Here is a 27,739-nt window from a genome sequence, read left to right as displayed (position 1 = left end):
AAGGAAGTAGCAAATCTCCCCTTCTATATATTTGGAGAATCCTTTCAAAAAGATACATGCATATATATATATATATATATTTCATTGTGAGAAAAGATAAAGGGACCGAAAGAGATTCGGAACATTATACATACAAATTTTTAGAGTCACTGAACTCTTCCGGAGGTCACGGTCGGTGTTTATACTATTCAGACTATCTACCTAACTTAAGAACCCTACGTTAAGATTCTCCCATTGAACGACCAACAGAGATCTCTCCCAGACAATTACATAGAATAGTTATATATTTTAATTTCGAGATAAGGACTGACTTGAAGATGGAAAATTGCGATAACAATTTTAAGAAAGCGTGTTACGGATCAAATGTGCTTAGATTTACGTGTCCTGCGGACACGTAAGTGATATATCGTCTGAAAAGCTCATATAATAATTCATGTTACGTGGATGTTGGCTTAATCTTGATTAATGGTTCTTGAAAGTGCATTTACCAGAGATCGTAACAGGTGTGACTGTCTTTACGTAATCAATCAATTAAATATCTATTCGAACTTATCAAACAGTTCCATCTAAGGAGAAAAAACTTAAATAGTACGTAATAATATTTTGAATAAAAATATCGTATTATTGTCCAGTTTGTAAGAGAACAACGTTGTTACGTTATATTATATTATAAATTCTGAATTCATGAACGTCCTTCATATTCACGAAAAGAAATATTTTTAAAACCATATCTTAAATCTGCTCTACATTTGTCTCTTTTCTTGATGGATAACCGCTAAACCGATAAATCAGACCTATCTGTTTATCTTCATCAAAAGAACAGGTTTCTTAAAAGCGAGATAGGTAAATCGATAATTTCCTCCTACCTGACTAATACGACATAGATCAATGCGAATAAAGAGAAAAAGTGAACAAATTCAGTAAAAATGTATGTAAATACAAAGCTGTAAAATATATATTCTTAGATCGAAAGAAAATAAATGTTTCGTATAGACATAGACATAGACAATTGAAAAATCTTAACAGAACAAGATCACCGTGAAAACATTCCAGCTGTTCATTTTAACGTTCAATACATCATAGCTTATAGAAAAAAAAAAAAAATTAAAGGAATTAATAATAAATAAATGGAAGAACAGGAGGACGATTAAACTCGAATAAACGAGGGACATTACTATCACTAATTTCTTTCGTAGACGAATAAGAACTTCTTGTAATATATATACATATATATATATATATATATATGCATACATACATATATATCACGGTTCTTCCACAATCCTTAGATTTATTTAAACGTCTATTATTTTCACCATAAATAAGCCGCTTTTCACATTTCATTTCCATTGCGTCATCAGCTCATTCGGTAATTCTGAGAAAGTATTTATATCGACCATTTACGTTAGCGAGCAACTATGAATGAACGAGGGCCTAACTTACCGTAAACATTGTGCTTACTATAGTATTACAAAATTAGAAAGAAAATTCGAAGATCCTTGAAAAAGGAAAGACTATATATCGAATAAATCATTAATCGTTGTGACCAACGAAGAACAACTAAAGAATATTTGTAAGTGAACATATCGAAAAAAACATAATAAGGAAGAATCAGAAATTCGAAGAACGTAGCTAACAGTGAAAGAAGCAATCTGCACATCATCCTGAATCAATAAAACGACAAGTGAAGAAAATCGTTCGCCTCGCAAAGTATTCTTACAAACCTTGTCACGAGGTGACTTCGAGTAAAGTCGTTTAAAATCGTGTGCTATTTACTTTTGAATAAAATTGATTCGTTGATATACGATTAGGAAATATTTGTCATACAATAAGTATACACATCATGTTTTGGAGAACGTCTAATGTGGCAACGAACTCAAAGTGTATTCAAATATCAGCTACGATCAGTGCTTTACCACGTGTAAGAAGATCAGCAAGTTCTATTGTTACTTGGACGAACGTAACAAACGCGTACGTTCACAGAAACGTCAGTTTCGAGATATCGCCTGAATTGGAAGAAGAATCCTTGGAAGCTTGTAGTTCGGTGTACTTTCTGCTTGAATTGTTCCACATGTACTACATTCCGGCCATTATCCTTTTGGGACTGGTTGGAAATCTTTTGTCATGCGTCGTCTTTCTGAATACCCATCTAAAAATGCGAAGCTCGAGTTATTATTTAGCTGCATTGGCCACGGCTGATTTTGGATTTTTGGTCTCCCTTCTTCTGGTTTGGCTCAATAACACCGTTGGATGGATGGTATTTAACAAAGACGGCTGGTGCGAGACCTTGGTCTACGTCAGTGCTGTTTGTAGCTCTCTCAGCGTTTGGCTGATCGTCGCCTTCACCGTAGAAAGATTCATAGCCGTGCAATACCCATTGCATCGACCTCACATGTGTACGATAGCACGGGCAAAGGCTATCGTCTTGATATTAGTTATACTTGCTCTCGCAAGTCATTCTTACGCTTTTGTTACCGCCGGCGTCGTGAAGGTTCACGATGGTTATGAATTATGCGATCTCAAGATAGAATATCTTGAGACTATGAGGATCATCAGTATCATCGATAGCATAGCCAGTTTGATAGCACCTCTTGTACTTATCATTATTATGAATACAATGATAATGAGAAATCTTCTTAGATTCACTAGAAGATTCAAACAAGCACCGAGCGTATCCACCACCTGTCCAAGCAGAGAGAGATCCGAAATTAATCTAAACCAAATTCCGGTGAGTAATGTTATCCCTCTCTTTGTGAACTTCCTTTCTTTTTGTAATGTACGTGCTTCCTGGTAAATATCTACGTAGTTAAAGACAATATCAAGAGTCTGCATGATTCTATCTTGCATGATGTTCGCAAATACACAATCTTATCTTTTCACTTTCTCGTAACGTTTTATGCTTAAACACTTTGCACTTAGGTGTCTTCATAATTCTAGCTAGTAAACATCTACGAAAATAAAGATACGTACTTAGTAAAGCGCGGTATTACCTTCCTACACATTCCAGTCACGTGGAAGAATACCGGTATGTATATATGTTTATTGAAACATCAACAAACTTGGATATGGCACAGCTGCCCCATATATGTTATTACGGTATGAGAAAAACGTGCTGGACGAAGAATTTCAAACGCGTTTAATTTGAAAAATTAATAACAGGCGCGATGAATCTCCATGATTTCGTGTTGTTGTTACTCATAAACATTTCATTTTGTACTCTTGTAAGGACAATAAAAAGAAAGTTCGCCACTATATTAGCCGCTTCTAACTAATAGAGAACGAAAATAATAGAAGCAGTATTTCTTATGACGAAACTTTACAAAACTTAACTTTTATAAACGTGCAAACATTCTTTTGTTCAAGATATAGTGTAATACTTTCTATAATACTTAAAAAAAACAAACGCTTCACTATTTTATAATACAAAAAAACAAATAAAAAGAGATACGTTCGGTAACTACTATTGATTATTAGCGAAGTAAATGTCGAGCTTTAATTAATGCTTGTAATATCATATCGAGATCTTAATCAACGACATAAAAAAGAGAACACAGAGAGAGAGAGAGAGAGAGAGAGAGAGAATGACGTCTTATTACTATATATTGATTTAATTCGCGTTAGCAAAAACGTCGTAGATTTGATATTTCAAATAGATATTGATTAAAAGATAAGACATAAATCGCTTTATACTTATCCTTTTCATATTAATTATTATAATCTCGATTGATCCATACTTCCTTTAATTTTCCCAGGATAACATAACCGTTTCTCAATATAATTTGTTTTCGAAATTTCAAGCTAAAAATCTTGTATAGATATAATGACATATCATAGAAGCTAAAAATATTCAAGAGCTTAATTAGTTAATTATCAGTTATATTTAAATCGAATGATACTTACTTCATTGAATAAGAAATGAAAACAATCTCCAAGTTAATTCTTTTGATATGGAAGTCGTCATCTTTAGTTATATATGGATCCTTGATGCTCTCAAGTCAGTGATTGCCCGATAATCATTGCTTCAAATACTTCAAGTGGTATAAAATCATCTACTGTTGCTAGTCACTCCCAGCTACTCGAGTCGATAACAAGTCTTATATCATTTTTGTCGATACTTTCTATTTCTTCAAGAGTTTGAAGTTTTGTGTTTTAATTGAAGAAGAATTTGAAACATTCTCGAACGATGGAGATTTTTATGGCCGTTTTAACGATCCTCGCTATTAGCCTGGCACTTTATCATTTCCGTCTACGTGATACGTCTTATTTTAAAGAAAAAGGATTGCTACACGATTCTCCATTGCCTATATTCGGCAATATGGCATCTTATTTCTTTCGACGAAAACCTGTATATTTAATATTGGCAGATCTATACAATAAATATTCACAGACTAAGTACTTCGGATTTTACGATTTCATGAGCCCAGTTATTGTACTTCGTGATCCTGAAATAATCAATTCAATTGGGATAAAAAACTTTGATAACTTTTGCGATCATACTAGTTTCGTTGCTGAAAACGAACCCTTAATGGCGAAGAACCTTTTTCAACTACGTGGTGATACATGGCGTGAAATGAGAAAAATTTTAAGTCCTACATTCACCTCGAGCAAGATGAAGATGATGTTTGGCTTGGTACAAGAATGTGCTGAAAACTTTGTTAATCATATCGCGATGAGGTCTGAAAAAGGTTGGACAACCGAAATGAAAGACATTTTTACGAACTACACGAACGACGTAGTAGCGACAACTGCTTTTGGTATTGGTATTGATTCTATAAAGGATCCGAATAACGATTTCATTACGCTCACCAAGACGGTTCTAAATTTTGACAGTATCGTTTCTACGAAATTACTTTTGGGTAGAAATTTTCCGTGGTTATTCAAAACGTTGAACATTAAACTATTTGGTGAAAAAACACGTATCTTTTTTCGCAACGTGATCATTGATAGTATTAAAACGAGAGAAGAGAAAGGTATTATTCGACCTGACATGATTCAAATGATGATGGAATCGAGAGAGAAAATGCACATGTCTTATGATGATATGACGGCACAAGCTTTCGTGTTTTTCCTTGCCGGATCAGATTCTACTGCAACGTTTATGTGTTTTCTTGCTCACGAAATAGCTGTAAACAATGAAGTTCAAATCAAACTGCGAGAGGAAATCGATCAAAGTCTGAAAATAACAAATGGTCAACCTACCTATGATGTTATTATGAATTTGAAATACTTAGACGCAGTGATCAATGAAACCTTAAGGCTATATCCTTTAACTTCTTTCGTGGATAGATACTGTTCAAAAAGTTTGGAATTACCGCCGGCAATACCTGGAGGGAAATCATTCACGTTAAAACCTGGAACAAGCGTTTGGTTTTTACCTTATTCCATACATCGTGATCCAAAATATTTTCCAAATCCAGAGAAATTTGATCCAAACAGATTTATTGATGGAAACATTGATCCATTAGTTTATTTTCCATTTGGTATTGGACCAAGGATTTGTATAGGCAATAGATACGCTCTTATGATTTGTAAAGTCGTATTTTTCCATCTCTTAGCTCGTTGTGAACTTGAGATATGTTCTAAGACTTCGATACCAATAAAATTTAGTAAAAAGAGCATGGTCATGACGGCTGAAAATGGTTTTTGGTTGAAAATTAATGCTCGAAAATCCACCCTATCGGAAATAATAAAAAATGGTGAAATAAGTAATAACGTTGAACTTAAATAATTGAAAAAGTAGATAATAAAATCAGTAGGTAGAATGAAATTCTGATGAACTACTCACTAAAGATGGTAATAAATAGTAATAATATCGTGCTTCGGTAAAATCGAGTAATACAATTAATACAAATACGATAAATAAAAATTGCGTGTAGTAATATGAAGAAAATTTGAAAAAGTAGTTCTACGATAGAAAAAGATTCTGTTGTAATATATCGAATAATAGTGAATAAAAGAAATGCTAATTTGCAAGAAAAAAATAATATCCTCATTTTATATACGATTCGTATTGCATTTCCTGCTTAATCATCGTGGTAGCTGAATACTGATTTCCCCCAAACGTTACAAAATATCCTTCAAGCTTCACAGCTTCGAAACTTTTCAGTTTTTCATGCTTTATCGATACGCCTTTGCTATGTATTAGTGAAACGACTCTACAGAGATTGCGGTTTGTCGACTATTTTCGAACGGCGCGTATAAATATCCATGGCTTATGTAAGCTTTGCCATTCATCTTTACAGAGCTCAAGCATCGACATATTTCGACCTCTTCTGCATTATGTTTTAATTATCGAACAAAATTCATTTTTATAAGTACGAAGAATTTTGGTATGTAATTCGACATTGATTAAGCAAGACGACAATTAGTAGGAGGATATGATAAGGATTCACGTACAAGTCATTATGTCATAATAAACGTTATATGATAAACGCAACGTTATCTTGGCTCTGTTCTTGCAATTCAATATATATAACGTTACATTTAGATACGTATAATAATATCTCTTTAAATGTCAACTTCAATGAATATTTTCAAAGTACCATTGGTTCGGATAAAAATCAAAAAGAAATTTTTTCTAAAATAATACTTCATAGGTTTGTCGTTCGGTAATATCGTAAGATAATATTTATAACCGTATTGACTACAATACGTATAATGTCAAATGGCAATCCAGAGAAGATAAAAGTAATACATTTTACATTTTTCAATATGAAATTCTTAAAAAAGGTGTTTATACGAAGTATCTAAATTCCTACATATATTTAAACTTCTAATTTAACTGGCGAACGTTTACGTGAGACAATTGATATATTTAAAAATTATTAAAAATTTTAATAATTTAAAAGATTCCATTTTAAAAAATATTTTCAGATCAAGAATAGTCGTAAGCGTTGTACGCTCTACTTTTTAATAAACAAAAGTAATTAATCGGACTTTACGTATCACTCATATGTCATCGTTAATATTACATTTATTCCATTTGTTTGAAAATAATATTGATAAAATAAGTTCACCGAAACTCATTCGAAAAGCTTGATCATCCGTATCGTTTTTATCAATCATCATGAGAATTTCAAAATCATTATTCATTTTTTCATCTGCAATAAAAGGCTTAACTTTATTAATCTACGATTTATAACGATTCCCTCTTCAAATTCGATTTATTCGGTTCAGTTCTCTTCATCGATTAAACTCGGATATATTGAATCTTGTTGCTTCGTTACAGTACACATATGAAACATGTCTCTCTGTCTTTTTTTATAACGACAACACATCAGCCATACCAATCACTTTTTTATCTTTTCATATATACCCGTTGTATGTTCTATCATATATATTCAAACACAAAAAATATTTGAGTAGAATAGTGACATGTTTTTTAGTTAGAAAATCAATCAAGATAGCAAGCCCTGGCCTTTGATTCGGTGACTCATCTATTGAAATTAATAGTGAAAGAGACCTTGCCTATTTTAAATCATTTGGTATTCAATGTCAAGGACATGAATGATCAAACTGTTTTAGATATAGATAAATTTATAACTACAAGAATATAAATGAAATGAAAAGTGATACATAGTTCGAAATCACTTTCTGATCAGAAATAATATATTCTACAATTCTAACAGAAAGATATTTTGCATATATAATAAGATAAAAGTGAGATAACGAGATATATTTTTCTTATCTTGTTGAAACAATCGTATTTTTCGTATTTTACGACCTTTTTAAATAATAATATAAAAATTTTAATATTATGCAAGATAATAGAAAAAGTAGTAAATAAAATCAAAGACACGCAATCATTTAAATAATATATATATATATATATAAAATTATACATACCTATGCGAAATTAAATTAAAATTACATTTAAATTGTAAACGTGATTATTTATAACATGTTTTCCCTTTGATGTCCAGTATTATTTGAATATTAATTTTCTTTGTACGCACTCATTTCCAATTTATACTCAAATACGTTATGACGAATTCAAAGCGTTATTGACTCTAAAAAATTTAATAAAATATAAGACAATGAAATATAAATTCTAATAAAAATGATATTAACGTATGGCAATGGAAAACAAACGAAAATAACGTATCGACATTTCATCAAAAGGTACTGTTCGTCGAAACGAATACTTGCGCAAAGGATACGCAACCAATTTGTATGAAAGCTGATTGGCACCCTGAGAAGTCGTCTATTAATCAGAGGATCGTAACAATACTACGTCAGTTAATCGTTGAACGTAGATGGATACCTCGATATCTATCTACGCGTGAACAATAAGTGCATTTTTCATTAGTACAAAGAAGACCCCATTTTGAGTATAGCCACGAAATACAATACCACAGTAACAAAAAGTTTATAATTGGGTTTTAAACGTTAAAAAAAAAAAAAACTTATAAAAAAAAGTCTTTATCGATAATATCCTAATAAATAATATGTTACGTTCTTCGAAAAGAAAAAGTTAAAATCTTTGAATTTATTGCAATCGTCAGATGAAGCTTCTTTAATGAAATACGTGACATGATTTGAACGCATCAGATTTATTGTATGCTTTTCTATCGAAAGCTATTATACTATTTTCACATTTAATCAAAGTAAAGAGGATATTGATGAACATATTTGATGATCAAAATTTTTATAGAATTGTATTTAGAAAAAAAAGGATATGTAAGATAAAATAAATAATCATTAAAAATTTCATATTATTATTTGATATATATATATATATATATATATATATATATATGTCATGATTATTTTGATGATATTTTATTATACTATGATTACTTTTTATGAAATAATTATGTGTATATATATATATCACGGTATCTTATTCACGTAAACGTTGATCTAGAATGAAGCAAAAAGTTTTAAACGAATTTAAATTTAAAAAGTGCTAATGACAAAGTAAATTAGTAAAACTATAAGATGATATTAACGAACTGATAAAACTTAATTCTAGAGAATTTTTTATAATAGAAAAATTAATTACGTTTAATACGAACATTTTTTTACTTCATTAATCCAGGCTTGATAAATCAATAGTTTTTAACTGACATCATTTAATTATAAATTATCGTCGATCGTGCACGTGCATCAAAATTCATGCTATTCAAAATATGTTACAGAGTGCTAGTAGCAGTCACAATGGTGCCGGAGGTATTAATATGGGTACCATCATTGGAGGACGTAGGCCACCCTCTCAACAATCTTTTCATTCTTCGAAGACCAACCATTCTCAAAATTCAAGGCATCAGCCTACATCGATCGCAGTACCACCATCTACACCAAGAAATGCTTGCCAACTACCCGAAATAGCGGCTCGATGTATACGTGAGTAAAACTTTGTTAGCCTATGAAATCAATAAATTATCTTTAAGCTTTATAGATATACTTAACTTTCTTTCGATGAAAAAACAATTAAATCGATTCCGTAAAATCTGTTTAAATCTAATTCTTTTTTACCTTGCAGATGTACGATCATCTTCACGGAATCTCGTATCAACTAGAAATCAACAGAGTATTACAAAAATGCTCTTATTGATTAGTACTGTTTTTATTATTCTCAATTCTCCGAGGTAAGTGTAACATATCAACGTATTAACCGCTTCTTTTATACTTCTTTCTTCAAAATTAATGTTTCCAATTCAACAAAGAGCATGATTCGAATTGTTCTCTAAAATCAAAAAGTATCGATTTACGTTGATATCTTTAACAAATAGTATCATTATTATTGATGAGATTAAAACTTAAAACAGAGAGACGGAACGGTTTAACAAAAATTTAACACAATTAATTCTCCTCTCTAAAATAATATATATATATATATATATATATATATAAAAAAAATCATATTTCAAAGATTATTATCAGAAATAATTGAATAATCATTCGACGATGCAACGATGTAAAATAATTTCTAATAATAATATTAAGTTATAAATTAAAATTGTTTTAATCGAAACAAACGTATTCATTTGTCACAGCTACGTGATACGCTTATGTGTCTTTTTCTTCACTCTTGCACGAAGAGATACACCCGCTCTGCTCTGGTGTCTTCAACAGTTCTTCATGCTTCTTTACTACACTAACTTCAGTATCAATTTTCTTCTTTACGCCATGTGTGGTATCACGTTTCGACGCTGTCTGGAACAACTGTTGCGTAAAGTTTTAAAAAGCATGACCAGGTATCATTGTAATCCTCAAAGATACATATAGCTATTCCGTCATCATCGATCTGGAAGAAGTCGGACAGAAACAATCATTATGATGAACGTTAGAGAACCGGCTAATTCATAGATGATAGTTGAAATGAGATCATCAACGCCCTAATCAGGGTAACATCTACAAATTTGCTCAATTTATCAAAGACTGAAAAAGAAGAATAAAATGTTTGACCATAATTCATAATCAATATCAAAACCTCTCGATGGTTTCTTGAGTTTATTGACGCTCCACAAATGGATAGCCATGACAACTGCAGAAATAATAGACATTAATGAAATTATTTCTATCGTAACGTTCAATATCCAACGTCTATTCACGGTTCAAATTAATGTCGAGGGACACATCTGGTACTTGAATTGCAATGTCATTGATATGGGATATCAGGGGTGTTGTCGAGTGGTAACAGGGTAGTGATATGCGCAACATTATTACTATCTCTGTGTACATGCTGATCGATAGTTACTTAAAGATAAAGCTACTCGTCTCGTTGCAACGGCTTATGATAAACAAGATTATTTGAGTATACTTTATAAGATTATATGGAATATAGATGAAATATACACAGCGAGGACATTAATAATCATGATAACATTGAATCTCGCAGAACTCTGTTTTTAATTTTATTTTAACGTTAATATCCCTCGATGATGTATCCCTCGATTGTCAAGGCTAAAACAATATTTTATATCGAAACATTATTTATTTATACTTACATTATACCATTACTCTGTATCAATATATTATACGTAATAATTGTATTCGAATCGAGAAAAATATTCTTCACGAATGTATCGTTATCTAAACATCATATCCAAAGCTTATTGTTAGCAAAAGGAAATAAGAAGAGATTAACATCATTTTTTTCAACATTATTGCCAACTTTTACGTAGATACGACGATGAAGATATGAAATTTATAGGCGACATCTGAAAGTCCAGAATTTTGTGTTGCACTTAAAACGTAGGGGATATAGCGTTTGATAGGCCGTATAAAATTTTATTAAACCTCTTCGAAATTTGTTATTACACGTATCCCACGATGATTTTAATTGATATAGGAATTCTTCTAAAAATAAAAAAGAGAAGTGATAAACTTACTTTTCTCATTTTTTTCATCGCTTTTGCACAGTATTTGTTTAAACTAGGTAAATTATACTCACGTGAAAGTTGGCTAAATATTGGTGGTCTCTACTGATGTTAATTAATTTCGCAAAATCATAATTATGAAGTTAACGATTAAATCATGAATATGAAAAAAAGAAACAAAACTTAATTTATAATATTCACGTTTGAATTTTTAATTGAGCAATTATTATCTCAACAGTTCTACTTTCCTTCGAAAGCTTTTAATATATGCATTTAATAAATGCATACCAATATTTGTACAAGCATGAATCCTTCTAAAGCATATAATCTGCAAAAATATTTAATGTTTACCATTATTAAAAAAAGAACGCTAATATTAAAAGGCAAAGTAAATAATATCGTGAGAAATAATGGAAGTGAAATAATCACGTACCTGTTCTGACATCCTCGAATCGAGAAAAAAATGCGTATCGTTTTTATCAATAATTGAAAACAACAAACAAAGACAACGTTTTGACTTATTAAATGTTTCTATGTGATGTAATACGTAGGATTCCTCGCAAATACTGTGTAAATAGGTTTATCTTAAATATTATAAAATAAATCTATCTAATCCATTCCTGTAAATGTGTACATATAAAAAACGATATATATGTATAAATAAAAAAATCTAATGGGATCGATTTACAGATTTACGTACAGTCGATAGAATTTTTATATATTCATAGGACGCACATAATGCTATTATATAATTATTTATTATATTAACAATTAATTTATTAAATTAAAATGTGGTATATCTGACGAGTATATGATTTAATATTTTGTTAAAGAAAAATAATATATCTACTTTTTAATACCTGGAACATATAAATTAACACATGAACATGAAGATATATATTTTACGTACTAATATTTTATGTAAATCGATTTCAATAAAAATATAAACTACATCTTAAATGTCAGAAAGTGTAATAGCAGCTTCTTATTGATAAAAGAATCCAATCAGAAGTATCATTTTACTGTCGTATCTATTTACATAGTATGTACATGTGTATGCAAAATAATTCTAGTAAGAAAATTTGCTTGATTCTTATAATAAAATTATTATATACATTTGCAAATTAAAAGAATTTACTGGATATAAGCTGTACGATATAGTACAACACTGCTTCTTTTATTTATTTTCTTATAGTTATTTCTATAAGTTATTCTTTAAGTTACCTTATAATGTGAATACGAAAACACACATACGTATACAACTAAATAAATTGTATACCTCGATTAACCTTAAAGATGTACATTTTATATACTTTTTTTTTTCATTAATTTATTATTTATTTGTATAAATAAATTAATGTTATTTTGCAAGTCTGTTTTAAATGAACTTTCAGGTTACCTCTTTCTTACGATCGTTAAGATTAAAGAATCTTCATTTTATAAATCTATTTTTATAAAACGATAATCACGAATATAGAAACGAATCATAGAAACGGTTATTGACCGCACGTGTTTTGCAGATGCGACTATTTCAAATTCAGCTTTCCGTTTCGAATAAAAGTAATCTATTTTGTCACGTTCGATAATTAACGTGGATCATCCAATGACCCAGCACTCCAACGATTTTCCTTCTAGTTAATATATATAAAAAAAAAAATTAGAACAGAAAAGAAAAGAAAAAAAAACGAAAGAGACACCCGTTTTATTTAAGAAATGACAGTGCTAAAAACGTCCTTTTAGAAAAATATGCAGCTACACAGTATTTTAAGTAAACGAAGCATCAAACGTCCAAATAGATAACCGTAATATTATTATCCTCTATAATTATTAAATTGACCTCGTACGATAATTTACTATACAGTCTACAAATTCACAAAATATTTTTGTAATTTTTTTTCATTCCTTCTTAATCGAGCCTATAGAAACAACAAGGATAAAAACATCCGAAACGATCCAACTTTTTTTTTTTTGATAAATACACGAATCAAGATAGTAAACGACATTTTATCTAATTACCTAATTCTAACGAAAGGAAAATGAATTTCCGTTCATGAAGAATATGACACATATCTGTGTAAATGTTCGCCCAGTAAAAAACTTTATACGTCACTTAATTACTATCATAATCATAATACGATCTAATAATGATTATTATCTTCATTTCTCATTATCACGGATCGATGAATCTACAAATATCAAAATTACAGATAACCTTCTCTATGCGATTAAGAGAAGATAAGTTTTAGCGGAAGGGCGAAAAGCAATTTATCGTTTCGGTGAATCCACGATGGAAATATGCGAATCGATCCGCCTACCCAAAAGTATTTCTACCCTCTGACGAATTAAAAAAAGAACTAAGATATAAAACCCATTGGAATCCCTCGATTTATAGAAGGAATTACTCTTACGAACGATTGATCGGCTTACTTCCAATGAAAAAGTTTAAATATCCGAAGACATACGCTTTCGTCATCAATCTTTGCTTATACGATCTCATTTTACGAAAGAGGATTAGATAACTTTAGTAACACGTCGCTAATGTTTTTTATTAAACATAATAATTAAACATGTGTATATATATATATATATTTTTTTGTTGTTGTTGAATTAAATTATACGTCCTAAAGTAAGATATATCTATTTATTGACTCTAATCGACAAAAATAAAGTCATTATTAAACGTATAACAAATGAATATCTCTAATATTAATAATTAATACACGAAGTATTGAATATTTCCTGTTTTGTTATTATTTATAAGAATATTGAATGGTACGCCTGAAAATAGATATCACGCCCTACTTTCTTACGCAATCATTGTTACTACGACACCATCTACCAGCACGAAACTGTTTTAAATTCCCCTGATAGATAACGTGTTTATATAAGTTTGTATAGCGTGTTGTCTATCGCAGGGGCTTAAATAAATGTGATATATGATATAGAATGATAGGTGACATTGGTAACTATTATTATCAACAAAGTGTGAAGTGATAGCAGTATTTAAACATGACATCTCTAACATTGAAATAAATAACAACAAATAATAAATAAATGAATACGTAATGATGAATACGTAATTTGCAAATAATGGAAACGTAAATGAGATTCATTAAGTTTAAACTAATAAATAAAAGAACAAATTACGCTAATAAATTTTGATTAATTATGAGTGTTATGACTCGAATTTAATATCAACTATTTTGTCATGTTTTCTCAAACATTATTTAATGTAGAAAACGAATAAAAATATTAAATATGCCTTTGTAAATTATTAGAGTTAAAATGTTACGAAAAGATACTTAAAATCTTCCAAAGATTTTTTTAGAAATAGCAGAAAAGCTTCTTTAACGAACAATATTAGGTAATTATAAAAACAAAAATGGAAAATACATAAAATAATCTTACCTTTGTTTTGCCAGATCCAGTTGGTCCGACTAACATCAATCCGTGACGTACCAAAGTAGTCTCGTAGAGCTGAATAATTTTCTTCACAAATTCTAAATTGGCAACATATAATAATAATAATGATAATCAATTTCTTTATTTATTAATATCTATTTACTTTATATAATTTATAAAATAATTAACTAATTATTATAAATACCATCGACACTCTCTAAGCCCTTTTCTAAAATAGTTTTACGGATCTCCGCTTCAAGGATTCCATAGTCTACAGGTAATTCAGTCAATTGCGGAAAGAGGTCAGATACAATCCCTTTAAAATATAATAACAAAAGCTAATTAAAAATTTTAATTAAAATTAATCGATTAATGAATAAATTAATAACGATAAAAATAAATCGAAAATATACATAATGATTAATAAGAAATTTTATTACCGTTGAATAATTTCAAATCATCGCTCAAAAATTTCGGCACGTTGACATCTCTCAAAGCACGTAAACAAATTTGTTGTTCTTCAACGTCTTTCAATTCTCTTTTCAGATTACCCGCTACAGCTATAACAGTCTTTACAGCACGCATTCCAAAATCATAATGATCCTACGAGAATAAACTTTATGAATAGCAAAATGATGATACAATATAAATCTTCAGTTATTTCTTATAGAAAAATAAAAACCTGAGTACTTAGTTGCTCGGAACTTAATTTAAAAGTAGTTGTTATCTTTCCAGCCAGAGTTTTAGCATCGGAGAATCCGTAAGAGAATAAAGAAATCTCGGCGATAAGAGCATAATTTGGCACCATCATAGCCACTGGACGGAAAAGAGCTTTTAAATTATCAGGCAATTCTGTTCGACCGGCGTAACCCGGATTCATCGTGATGAAAATTGCACAGGAAGGTTTAAGTGTAATTTCTACTCCCTCGAAGGTGAATCTAAATAGATGTATAAGATGTGAAGTGAGAGATATTTCGAACAGACATTGAATAATATACTATATTAAGAAGATAAGAACTAACACTTCAGCTCTAATTTGTTGAGCCTTTTGAATAGTCATAATTTGTTGTGCTATTACAGATAATACTTCGATATCTATTCTGTTAAATTCGTCAAAGCATGCCCATGCTCCAGCGCTATAAAAAGGAACGCAATATCTTGTTATTATTCGAAGAAAATTAAAGATAATATATAAAGTAAAAATTATTTATATTATTATTTATATATTTATATATAACAATTATAATTATAATAAATATTATAGATTATAGATTATAATAAATATATAACAATTACTTATATAATTATATATCTTATAATTGTTTGTATAAGAGGGCGATATAATACCTGGCAAGACCTTTGAAAAATTTTCCCATAGACAAAAAGTCCAGCTGATCGGAACAATTAAACACAACACATTGAATAGCAAATGCTTTAGCTAAATCTTTCGTCGTTTCAGTTTTTCCAGTTCCAGCTGGTCCAGCAGGTGCTCCGCCAAATTTCAAGTGAAGAGCACCGGTCAGTGTTAAATAACATCGATCCGTTAAAGGAGTGATAACCAATCTACCGTTGTTACCTAAGTACTCGTAACTGAAAAATAATTTCTTTTAATTTCTCATTATTACAATTTATTAATTTTTATTATACCAAATTAAAAAGAAAATTCTAAGCTCTTTTTCTAACATTGAATAATGTATAACGCTAGATATTATATTCGATATAATTTACCCATACGAAAACTCCGCATTTACCGCACGAACTTTTAATTCGTTATCAACCCAATAATATCGTAACTGTGATATCCATTCAAAATCGTTAACATTTGTTACATTTTCTTGAATCAGTTTATACAAAACATCTCTTGCATGTACTTCGATAATAATTACAGCCTCGAGCATTAATCTCTGGATTTCAGTATGTGGACCTCTTATAAGTTCCCGCAGATCATCCAACTATGAAGCATTAGAAACGGTAACTCACAACATATTTAATTAAAAAAGATAATTAACTTAATTTCACAATATTTACTTGCGATAACATCACTTCATAAAAAGTCCACAGTGCGTCACGTTTTATGGCATCTTCGACGTGAGCTGTCCAATAAGTTTGACCACCACAAAGAACGACTTGACCAGGCCACATATACACCCATTCCTTTCTACTTGTTTCCTCGACAATTTGAAGAGCTTCGCCGATAATTTCTCTTAAGGTATTACGCATAGCTTCTTCTACCAATCCTAACCAATTCTCAACGTTTCCTTCGGGATAAATTGGTGGTCTTAACACAACTTCTTCATATTCCGCTGAATACATTCTCGTAATAGCTAAATCTTCTTCGAATCTCAATTCCCTCATATTTTCAAAACACTTTTTAAGATGAGGTTGTACGGCTTGCACATTTTTCGTTTGAGCAACTATCTCGAGCAATTCATCGTCGCTAAGGAAGAAAAATCGTGGAAAAACCATCCGTTTGGTTTCTAAGTAATCAGCCAAACCCTTTTGTACGACTTCTAACAGGCTGATACACTCCTTCAAACTTTCTAAGAGCGTTTTGTCTGGACAGATTTTCATTATCTATAAACGTCGATCGAAAAAGAGAATTTCGTCTTTTTTGAAATTTATTATCAGAACAGTAATAAAAAGAAAATCGTGAATAGTTTAATTTCGTCGGAGAGATATTAAAATAATGTTAAGTCTTAAAAATTATGAAAAAATGTTATTAATTACATAAGGGCATTCGTGTGCTGTTTTCATTATCCGTCTCCAAGTACGATCCATGGTATTAAACTTTCTTGTTTCCACCGGTAATTGTCGACTAATATCTTCTGACGAAAAGATTGGTTCCAAGTACATCCAATGTCTTGTGTACGAGGAACAAACATAAATGAAAGCACGTCCAATGTAAATTTATCTATAAAACTTACTTTTGTACCTCTATCCATAACAATATAACTTCCTGTGTCAATTTTAATTTTTGATCCCATTCTTCGAATCGATCCTCAAATACAGCTTTAAAAGGACTAAAACTAATTTGTTGCGCATTGAGAATATGATCGTCTAAGAGCATTAAGGTTTCATCGGCAATTTTCATGATATAAGTACCTAATTGATAACGATAATACTTAGAATTTATATAAAATAACATTTTAATCATTGATCTTAACAAAATGCAAACCTGTATTTTTATAAGGAATGACATCCATTGTTATAGTGTCCCAGGCGCTGATCATTTTATCCAAAATCCCTTCTATCGAATATTCTTTTTCTGCTTCATCCGCAACAGTCATTACAATTTCCTCATATTGCATAATACCAAGAAGAATCAATTCCTTGAATGTCAATGTCGGTGTTAGTGCCATTTGTATGCCAGTGACAATGCTGAGTTCATCGAAATGTCGAGGTTTCATGCCTGGATTCCTAAGAGCTTCTATCATCCCTACGTAAGGCTTAAAGTCTTCTATCTGATCCCTTATATATTCGGCTACAGCAGCAACCTCTGATCAAAATGAGAGCAGCTTGATTACTGATTCGAATGGTGGATAATACTCGAATCGATAGACCCTTAAATTTAATACTTGGAAATTCTTTGAAAATCTTTATGCTTCGGGACATTGCCTTGTACATTTCATTTACATAATTGTCGATATTGGATCCATCAATTGTTATCAAGGGATTTTCCATCCATATTTCATGCCATTTCAACCAATCTAAAAGCAAGAGGAACTAAGCTTGTTCCAAATTCACTTAAATTTGTAAATCGTGTAAATTATGTACCTGATGCCGTTATCCAAAGCGTTTGATATGGCTCGAAATCTTTCATAAGTTTGGTAAGACTCTCGAATGGTACAACAGGAAGTCCAAGTAGTTTTTGACGCTCGTTTAACATTATTCCAGTTTCTTGACATTCCTTCATCATTTTCCAAATTCTTTTAATATCAATAGCAATCTCGTGAACCATATTAATATTCGTTTGTAAGGCAATATTAGCAACGTTTCCTACAAGGATATCTATTTTCTCTTGCAACATTATCTCATCTTGCAGTTGATTTTTCAAAAATTTATCCTGCTCTACTATAAAACGTTCCTCGGTTTCAACGATCTACGATTATTTATAATTAATATTTTTGTATAAGTGTAATTCGCAAAAATAAAATCTCGATAGAGATTTGTTTACCAATTGTTCTATTTTATAAGGATAACCAATCGCTTCCCATTTGGCATGAAAATCTTCATCTGATAAGTTCCAGCGAAAATGCTCTAGAATATCAAATTCGATTTTCACTTTCTGCGTGTTTTCATCAATATTCTTTACTGTCAACGGAATCGTTTCCACCCATTCTTTTTTATCAAATAAATGTTCTACGTTCCTCGATTCTTCTTTTAACTTTGCATTTATTTCTGTGTATTCGTCCAAAATTTCATCAATTGTAGAACGAAGTTTGTCCGTGAACATAATGAGTAATCGCGTGGAACAATCTTCGCGCTTCGTCATTAAAAATTCTTTCAAAGGTTGTACATTTACATTAAAAGGACCGATGAAAATATGTTTTGGTAAAGTATTTTCAAGATTCTTTTTCATTCTACGATGAAATGATATTTCATCCGTAATCTCGACGGCCGTATGTTCTTCGTTTTTAAAGTTCCTAAGAACATAATATATTTAAGTATTTAAGTAAAAAATATTTGCAAATTAAACGATTGGATCTATCGTTGATTTAAACAAAAATACTATCTTAACTTACTCGATATATTTTTCAATGTCCATTTCGAAAAATTCGAGATATTTATAATATTCTTTGGCATAAGCTTTTAAAGGTATGACTGCCTTTTCGTATATATTTAATAAACGATTTCTAACATCACATATCCGTTCATTATACAGACCGACCGAACTAAGAAAAAGGTCTACTGGAAATTTAAGGAAAGTAAGCAAAAATGGATGTACTTGTCTTATTTGATGGCACAATGACAACGAATTATCAAAAATAAATATGATAGATTCCTAAAATTATAAGAAGTAGTAAATAAATGATACAGACTTCAAAAATTAATATTTTATATGTGATTACTTTGAAAGCTTCGAGCTTAGTAGAATAATATGCTCCGTTACTATCCATCAGAAGATCTACTTTAAAAACAGGAGGAACAATACAATCATATTGAGTCTGCATTAAATCATCTCCCCAAATAAAATCATCCTTAATATCAAGTATACAAAGTCCTGGACTTTCTAACATTTCGATGTACAAAGAAACAGAATTTTCTACAAGATTTCGCAAAGCATTCTGTAAATAAAATAATATCTATTTATTAATATTTAATTATCATTTATTTTACTAAATACGGACTTGCATATGGAAAACGATGAGATCCATAAGACGTTTCAATTTCATAACTTTATATATTTCAGCAAACTTTTGATCGAGATTAAACCATCCTTTTCCTACATCCCTCAAATATATTCTAACCGATTGTGTTATTTTTTCTAACCATGGTTCTTTTAGATATTTCATCGCGATCGTCGTAGTTTGATTTTGTTCAGTTTCGAATTCGTTTAAGGAGATTGACTTCCCATAATTCGATACGAATAAATTCATGCCTGATACGTAAGCACATTCGTAAACTACACAACGCATAGCTTCGTAAACCTCTGGCAATACGTACAGCGTGTACCAATGGAAGTAATCTTTAATCTCCTAAAATTATTATCTAATTTTATCCAATTCTAAATTATTATTATCTATTTTTATCCAATATCTAAATTTATCCAATTTCCAATTACATATACGTATAATGAATCATTCATTTCAGACATTCTCATATAATAAAATTCTTTAGCAAAATAGATTAGTTTAAATGTATTACTTTAAAATTCTTCATGTCCGTAGAAACTTTTCCCATTTGTGGTACCACGAATTCGTCCGTAGAGAATTCTATTCGCAAAAATTTAAATACATTCGGACAATACTCTATCACTTTTCTCCACATAAGATCGCACATAGTTCGACGATAATCACGCTCTACTTCGTTCATTAACTGAATAATTTACGAGTGACGATATAATATAATATAATTTAATATAAAATAATATAACAATAACTTGCCGCGCAAATGAGAAATTCGTATATACTTACAGCGATAATATTTCGAATTTTGTATTGGACAACATGTTGTCTTGTAGAAAGCTGAATAATAGTTTCCTTTTCTTTTTCATTCAACGTAGGCATATCTTCCACTTCCATGCAATCCAAATAAAAATTATATCTACAATAAAGCGATATAAATAAATTGAAAAAATCTATGTAATTAATTAAATTTTGATTATATTAAATATGTAATTAATATTATAGAATTAAATTGTATCATTAATGAAATTAATATATAATTATTATAATTAATTAAATTGATTAATTTGATTAATTAATTAATTATATTAAATACGTAATTAAGAAAGATAGTTAATTAAATAAGACAACTAACTATATTAAAATTTATTGACCTAATATTCGTTTCGACTTTTTGTCTTTCTCTCACTGCAGCTGCAACCCGTCGCGCAAAAACTTTAGGATCCTCAGCAATAAATCGGATATATATCCTAGGTAATAAAAAAGTTCTTTTATGACCGTCCAATGTCAAGACAGTCCACAATTTCTTGTAGCTATCATAATCAATTACTGCAGAAAGGTGCCATCCATATAAATTATTTAATTGTACATCAGACAAATAATTACGTTCGTTGGTAACTTTTTCTACAAATGACATAGCAGGTAACGGATGTCGAACGCCATCGATGAAACCTAAATTTATCCAATCGCTCGACGTTCTATAAAACATATGAAAATGTAAACACGTTTCAATGTTTTATCGCAAATAAAAATGATCTCTAATGGAATAAAAATTTATACGAGATATTCTTTACCGACAGTCGAATTCCTCGTCGTCAAATATTTCGAGTGGCAAATAATTTATTTTTGAATATAACCCGTATTTATCTTCTTTGGACGACAGCGATGAGATTATTTTTGGCGGTAAAATATTACTAGGTGAAATTCCCTCATTCTTTAACGCTTCCTCCAAACTTTGATTTCTGTACAATCTACGTCGCCTTTCCATTTCTACATTTCGTGGTAAACGTTTAGATTCCACGTTGTGTTCCATTTGAACTTTCGGTGCAAACGTCTCAGCCGGAAAAACCTTCATCGAGAAAAACATTTTCGTTATTCATTTAAAATATCGTAACGATTTTTTAAATCTTTATGTTAACGTTTTATAAAATATTAAACGTTCATCATTAAATAGAAAACTATATTTACGATCGATTTATCTTCAGGAAATGTCATCCATCTTTCAGCTGCACCCAGAAAATATTTCGATTTTATAGGTATAAGGTTTTTTATAACTGCGCCATGTTGTTCAGTAAATATTTGCCAAACGAGCTTAGATCTTCTTGGTACAGTAGGAAGAAGATGTAATGCAGGATTTACAGGACATTCTAACGTACCTATAATTGATTTCAATCCTAATTACAAAAACTAATATAATTATTAATTAATTATTGATATTATTAATCAATTACTACAGATATAATTATTAATTTGATATTGATTATATTATATATATATATATATATAAATATATTTTCATGTACTGACCCGTAACAATTTCGGAATAATAACCTCTTTTTGATGGGATTTGATTATTTTTATAAATCGGATTCATTTTATCGAAACTGAAACGATTAACGATTGACATATTTAATTGAACAATTTTTCGTAAATCAAGATAATTTTTAAATTAATAAATTTTCTTTTTTTCTAACGTACCTATAACTATTACGTTACATTACAGTTTATAATACAAATTATCTATCAAACGTTTTTCGAAACGTTTATATTCTCGTAATATTTATGACTTTTTTAATATTTCATATTAGACAATATCCTATTTTATTAAAGGGAATCGTCTTAATCCGAATTGATCGAAGCGTCTCCTAGCGTTATTCTTAAGAAACTTGATTAATCAGTGATGTATCAAAAAAGTTACCCTTATGATTATTGTATATAATACTGTGTCTTAATTAAGTTTTGAATACAACAGAAATATTGCATTATGTATACGTTCATTTTTCATTTGATCAAATTTCCATTTTAATATATCTTGCAATTAGCCTCATTGTATCTTGCAACAGAGAAATGCGAAATTGATTATTCCTTGTTCCAATTTTTCTTTTTTTTTTTTTTTCTCCATAGTTTCTCTCTTCTACCATATTAATATTTTTTAGCGGTTTCTTTCATCCTGCAACTACGATATTATCATTTCATTACGCATGAAGAATTTATATGTAAATTATTCATTTAAATTATACATCTGGAAACGTTGAAAAAATGAGCATATTCGAATGAAGACAACATTGATAAAAGAATCTATTTTTTTTTTCTTTTTTTTTTTTTTTTTTTTTTTTTTTTTTTTTTCTTTGACGAAAAATGTATACGTTTCTGTTTACAGTAAAAGATATCTATATGAAAAGAGACTAAACTCGTACCATATCATATTTCTGTTATCTAAAAAATTATGTAAGCGTTACAGATGCAATAGATAAAAAGCTTTTAAAAATCGCAATCGTACCATCATTATTATCTTATGATTTCTTCTTATCTGCTAAGAACAATTTGAGAACTGTTTTTCTGTATGAATAAAACAATAATATTTTCATGATTCATAATTTATTTATATATTTGTATTCTTATATTGAGTAATATATAGACACTTAAATATTTCGAAAATAACGCATTTTTCAAAAGAAGATTTGAATCGAATGTTGTTTGGTTTTAAAAAGGAAAACAACAGTATTATTTATTTTTGATTCGGTCGATGTCTTGAAGTTTCAAGATCAACTTTATTGTTTTTAATGGAAATCTGGTAATCTTTATAACGATATCTTATTTTTACGTAAAAAAAAACAATTTTTGTCTAAAACATTTTTTTATCCAACTTCTATTTTCTACGATATTTGACGTTATTTAAATAAAATAATTACGTCAGGTATACTTTATTAAAAAAATATTTTAATCGATATTCATTGGTGATCCGTGTGACATTCAATGCATTGATATATGAATACAAAGTTTGCTCAAATCTGCTCTCACCTAACAGTAATTTTTACCAGAAAATTATATATATATATAAATATATATATATATATATATATATATATATATATATATATATATATATATATATTAAGTCAAATTGAATTTATCGATTATTATTAAATAGAATATATATAGATTGACTAATAAAATTAAAAGTAAATAAAATCTGAATATATATCTTTATATCATTCTTCTTAACGCACAACACCTGTTTAAACAATATACGTATCTCTTTTATTTAATATCATAGATTATATATATATATATATATATATATATATATATATATTTTGTATAGCATTTAAGTGAACATCTGTGATTAAATTAGTTTATAAAATTAAAATATTCTTTTTTATAACATTTATAACTCAATGATATTTAGAATTATTGCTTTTACATTATGTTACTAAATAAGGACTATCTAAAACTCCAACACCTGCAATAATACCTCCTTCATTTTCAGTTGACATCTTAGTTCTTAGAATATGACCAGCTTCTTCATTATATAGTATATCCGTACGATTACTAAAAATATATAAATAAAAAGTAATATTAATCAATGCATTACATCAATAACAAAAAAGAAAACTAATAACTAAATATGATATAAATTTACCCTATAATTACTCCATATATACCAAGCTCTGATATAACGTCAGATAACAAGGTGTCACTTGAATTGATAAGATAGTTCTTTTGCGAAGGAGGATTAATACGATCCATGAGAATCCATGCAGTGCGCTCCTTCGAATTCTTCATTTTTGTTAAATATATTCTAACGTTTTCATTGTATAGATTGTTACCACCACCTTCGCGTTGTGGCTTAAGAACATACTTTTCAGGTTCGCGTATAGCTTTTGTTATAATTTGCTCTGCTTCTACATTCTGTTATGTTAACATAATTTTATATAATATATATATATATAAAACAATACTGTTACGTTAAATATAATTTATGCTTTTAAAAGTAAAAATGTTCCGAGTGTAATGCTACTACTTATAATAATACAACTATTATTTTATGTACATATATTATTATATATAAAACATAATATATTATAAATTCAATGTATACATACTAATGTATACATACTTACAAAATCCAATGAATATAAACCGGTAAATATTTCTTGAATTTTAGCCACAGCAGAGGGTTCCTTTATGAACATATTTAATACATTTGGTTCAACCAAAGCTTGTTGAATCTGTGAAAATTTTAAGAAATAAATTTACCTTTAAATTAAATACTGAAAGTATAATCACTATATATATATATATATTTTAATTAAAAATTTAACACACTTTTTTAGTTCCTGCTAAATGATATTGTATTGATGGACATTTTATAGCTTTAGAACGTTCTATAAGTAAACGTACATCCCATTCCTTCTCAGTAGGATATGCCTGAAGTTCGTAACCAGATCTAAAGTATACTACAGCAACTACTAAATCATCTCTAAAAATATTTTAAAATATTAACTTGTATGAAATTGATATTTGTCTTTAATTTAATTATTGATTAAATAGTGAAGTAAATGTATACTCACACAATTAATTCTTTATTAGATCCTAATTGTGCATCAAGTACCAGATCGTTTAAACTTCTTCTGATAACCTTAATAGTAGGATTTAGCTTCCGTATTTCAAACTCATGAAATCTTTGATCACTTATATTATAGGTAATATCTTCAACAACAATCAATATCACAGCTCTAAAATTAACCAATAATACACATTTATTAATATTAATGTTTATATACAACAATTATAAAATTCATATAAAAAACAGTATATATACTTACCTACTATCATCATATAATGACCATGCTTGAATTAATCCTTTACAAAGTCCAATAACAGGATTATTTAATGGTAGCTTTGAATCAATACAAAATGATAATTAAATTATTAATAAATAATTAACAATAATATGATATAATTATTATTATAGTTTTCTTTTGGACAAGGCACTTACAAATTCTAATTTATCCGCATGTCCTAATTCTGTTAAAATATATCTAAAAAAAATATAAATAAAAGAATTTATATAAATATATATTTTTTATAAAATATAAAAACATTATATAACAATATAAAATACCTATGATATTCTGATACAATCTTGGACAGACCAGCAAAACTAGCCGCAATTGTATTTAATTCCACTTGTTTAATCTCTTTATTAATACCATTATTTAATAAATAATCGGATCTAAATAAACCAAGACTAATATCCTGCAAAAAATATCATTAACAATTATTAAGAAAAATAAATATAAGGAAAATATTTTATTTTTGAAAAATTATTATACTATTTAATAAACATTATATACAATTTTTTTTTACTTGTGCAAATCCTTCCTCATAAATTGTTTCATATATATTGAATAGCCGTGCCGTAAAATCATCAACTTCAATTGTTCTGAAACATATATATATATATATATATATATATATATATATATATGTATATTTAAATACTTATTTTAAGTAAACAATGAATTGACAAATATAAACTAAAAGCTTTATAGGATTATAATATAATACATACCCTTTTAAAGTATTTCTAATAAAATTATCATCGTGTGCTACTTTGTGCATAATTTCATTTAATAAAACTTGTATATCTTTTACTTTTTCAAAATACTTCTTTGGAAAACTTGAAGGTAATAGAGTAAAAGGTGCAATTTGTATTTGACTTTTATTAAAATTTTGCTTTGATCTCATGCTAATACCTAAAATATTCGAAAATATTACAACAATAAATATTGCAATTATTATATTTCTAAGAATACATACCATGCATGATTGTCCAATCTTTAGCTTTGTCTATAAGATCTTGCAATTCTCTTTGTGAAAGATCAAGATTTATACAAGGTTGTAACTGGAATGTACTCATCATAATTTAATAAAAAAAATCGCAAAACAATTACAAAATATATAGAAAAATAAAAATTCAACACATTATTTAAAAATATATGAATATCAATTACTGTGATTTCAAGTAATGATTATCAGTAAATTCGAAATCAGTTAATAAAACCATTCTCGTTCTCGTGATAACACAATGTTGCGCAACATTCCACGAGATAAAATTATAGAAATAGGAATCAATCAAACGTACTGCAAGTAACGAAACACAGTATTATGTGACGGTATGCATATTCTAACCTAGTCAAAATTAACCAATCATTTTATAGATACGATCGCAAGTTACGCCTTACGCGATAATTATACATAAAAATGTTGCCTCATTGTACGTTTGATAAAGATGGAATTGTTCAATACTTTTTAAAGTTCTGCACATGTCATAACGTTTTTTAAATATAGGTGTAAATGTAGGTATGTTCGTTTGTATGTGTGTGTGTATATATATAAACAATGTTTTTGACTATAACAACAAATAGACTGAATCAAATATAACAAAATTTTACATATAGTTTGTGTATCATCACGCAAAACGCTATCTAAAATTGCAAATTGATCGTTTACAAATTTTCAAAATCGCACCTATTTGACAATAAACACTTTTACTTAAAAAAATTAACGAAATTTGGGCCGAATCGATTCTGTCAAAATTTTATAGAATACTTTTTATAAAATGTTTTATTTACAATTTTAAAGAAATTGATATTTATTATTTTTTTTTTATTTTACGATTTAACACTTAATCTTTATAATAATTAAAAAATTAAAAACTAATGAAATATTTAAACTGATACAATTGAAATTTTTTATAAAACATTTTCATGAAATGTAAAAATGTTTGCTTTCAAATTTTAATGATCAAATACTAATCAAATATTACTATTAAGATGTCAATCAAAATGATACCTATTTTAGTTAAAATATTGTAACGTT

At 28.9% G+C, this 27,739-nt stretch overlaps 4 protein-coding genes across 4 annotated transcripts; 2 read left to right on the top strand and 2 right to left on the bottom strand.

Annotated features, from left to right (window-relative positions):
• The first annotated feature begins 1,257 nt into the window (after positions 1–1,257).
• LOC122628216 (thyrotropin-releasing hormone receptor-like) lies at positions 1,258–12,691 on the top strand. Its single transcript, XM_043810255.1, has 4 exons — positions 1,258–2,728; positions 9,141–9,345; positions 9,485–9,590; positions 9,999–12,691. The coding sequence occupies exons 1-4, from the start codon at positions 1,844–1,846 to the stop codon at positions 10,228–10,230; spliced, it is 1,428 nt and encodes a 475-aa protein (XP_043666190.1). The 5' UTR covers positions 1,258–1,843; the 3' UTR covers positions 10,231–12,691.
• Positions 4,013–6,319, top strand: LOC122628214 (cytochrome P450 9e2-like). Its single transcript, XM_043810253.1, has one exon. The coding sequence runs from the start codon at positions 4,184–4,186 to the stop codon at positions 5,726–5,728; it is 1,545 nt and encodes a 514-aa protein (XP_043666188.1). The 5' UTR covers positions 4,013–4,183; the 3' UTR covers positions 5,729–6,319.
• LOC122628212 (dynein axonemal heavy chain 1-like) lies at positions 9,246–23,151 on the bottom strand. Its single transcript, XM_043810249.1, has 26 exons — positions 22,550–23,151; positions 22,379–22,455; positions 22,040–22,227; positions 21,646–21,920; positions 21,226–21,549; positions 20,861–20,990; positions 20,592–20,762; positions 20,075–20,422; positions 19,796–20,011; positions 19,469–19,728; positions 18,901–19,369; positions 18,501–18,825; positions 18,302–18,433; positions 17,902–18,222; positions 17,651–17,828; positions 17,454–17,586; positions 16,755–17,300; positions 16,455–16,678; positions 16,074–16,316; positions 15,749–15,862; positions 15,409–15,664; positions 15,167–15,329; positions 14,932–15,042; positions 14,733–14,824; positions 9,478–9,688; positions 9,246–9,365 (listed from the first exon to the last, which is right to left on the bottom strand). The coding sequence occupies exons 2-25, from the start codon at positions 22,443–22,445 to the stop codon at positions 9,626–9,628; spliced, it is 5,349 nt and encodes a 1,782-aa protein (XP_043666184.1). The 5' UTR covers positions 22,446–22,455; positions 22,550–23,151; the 3' UTR covers positions 9,246–9,365; positions 9,478–9,625.
• A 1,033-nt stretch (positions 23,152–24,184) lies between these two features.
• On the bottom strand, positions 24,185–27,238 carry LOC122628215 (glutathione synthetase-like). The gene is made up of 11 exons (XM_043810254.1): positions 26,678–27,238; positions 26,430–26,613; positions 26,225–26,300; positions 25,980–26,113; positions 25,854–25,896; positions 25,681–25,754; positions 25,426–25,590; positions 25,181–25,334; positions 24,976–25,083; positions 24,495–24,763; positions 24,185–24,403 (listed from the first exon to the last, which is right to left on the bottom strand). Exons 1-11 carry the CDS (start codon positions 26,778–26,780, stop codon positions 24,277–24,279), a joined length of 1,437 nt encoding a protein of 478 aa, XP_043666189.1. The 5' UTR covers positions 26,781–27,238; the 3' UTR covers positions 24,185–24,276.
• Between the last annotated feature and the right edge of the window lie 501 nt (positions 27,239–27,739).

This window comes from Vespula pensylvanica, chromosome 3 (assembly GCF_014466175.1).
Source record: "Vespula pensylvanica isolate Volc-1 chromosome 3, ASM1446617v1, whole genome shotgun sequence".
NCBI classification, from domain to species: Eukaryota; Metazoa; Arthropoda; class Insecta; order Hymenoptera; family Vespidae; genus Vespula; species Vespula pensylvanica.
Note: the sequence above shows the minus strand (reverse complement) of the source record. Positions and strands in the feature narration are given on the sequence as shown.

What these genes read in the sequence shown, in the direction of transcription:
- LOC122628216 (XM_043810255.1), top strand. Translation starts at nt 1,844, where the DNA reads ATGTTTTGGAGAACGTCTAATGTGGCAACGAACTCAAAGTGTATTCAA. An exon ending in AATAGCGGCTCGATGTATAC is followed by an intron (nt 9,346 to 9,484) that starts GTGAGTAAAACT and finishes TTTACCTTGCAG; the next exon opens with ATGTACGATCATCTTCACGG. An exon ending in ATTATTCTCAATTCTCCGAG is followed by an intron (nt 9,591 to 9,998) that starts GTAAGTGTAACA and finishes CATTTGTCACAG; the next exon opens with CTACGTGATACGCTTATGTG.
- LOC122628214 (XM_043810253.1), top strand. Translation starts at nt 4,184, where the DNA reads ATGGAGATTTTTATGGCCGTTTTAACGATCCTCGCTATTAGCCTGGCA.
- LOC122628212 (XM_043810249.1), bottom strand. Translation starts at nt 22,445, where the DNA reads ATGAATCCGATTTATAAAAATAATCAAATCCCATCAAAAAGAGGTTAT. An exon ending in CAGCACACGAATGCCCTTAT is followed by an intron (nt 17,301 to 17,453) that starts GTAATTAATAAC and finishes CGACGTTTATAG; the next exon opens with ATAATGAAAATCTGTCCAGA. An exon ending in TTTTTCAAAGGTCTTGCCAG is followed by an intron (nt 15,863 to 16,073) that starts GTATTATATCGC and finishes TCCTTTTTATAG; the next exon opens with CGCTGGAGCATGGGCATGCT.
- LOC122628215 (XM_043810254.1), bottom strand. Translation starts at nt 26,780, where the DNA reads ATGATGAGTACATTCCAGTTACAACCTTGTATAAATCTTGATCTTTCA. An exon ending in TCTAATAAAGAATTAATTGT is followed by an intron (nt 25,335 to 25,425) that starts GTGAGTATACAT and finishes AAATATTTTTAG; the next exon opens with AGATGATTTAGTAGTTGCTG. An exon ending in GTTTATATTCATTGGATTTT is followed by an intron (nt 24,764 to 24,975) that starts GTAAGTATGTAT and finishes TTAACATAACAG; the next exon opens with AATGTAGAAGCAGAGCAAAT.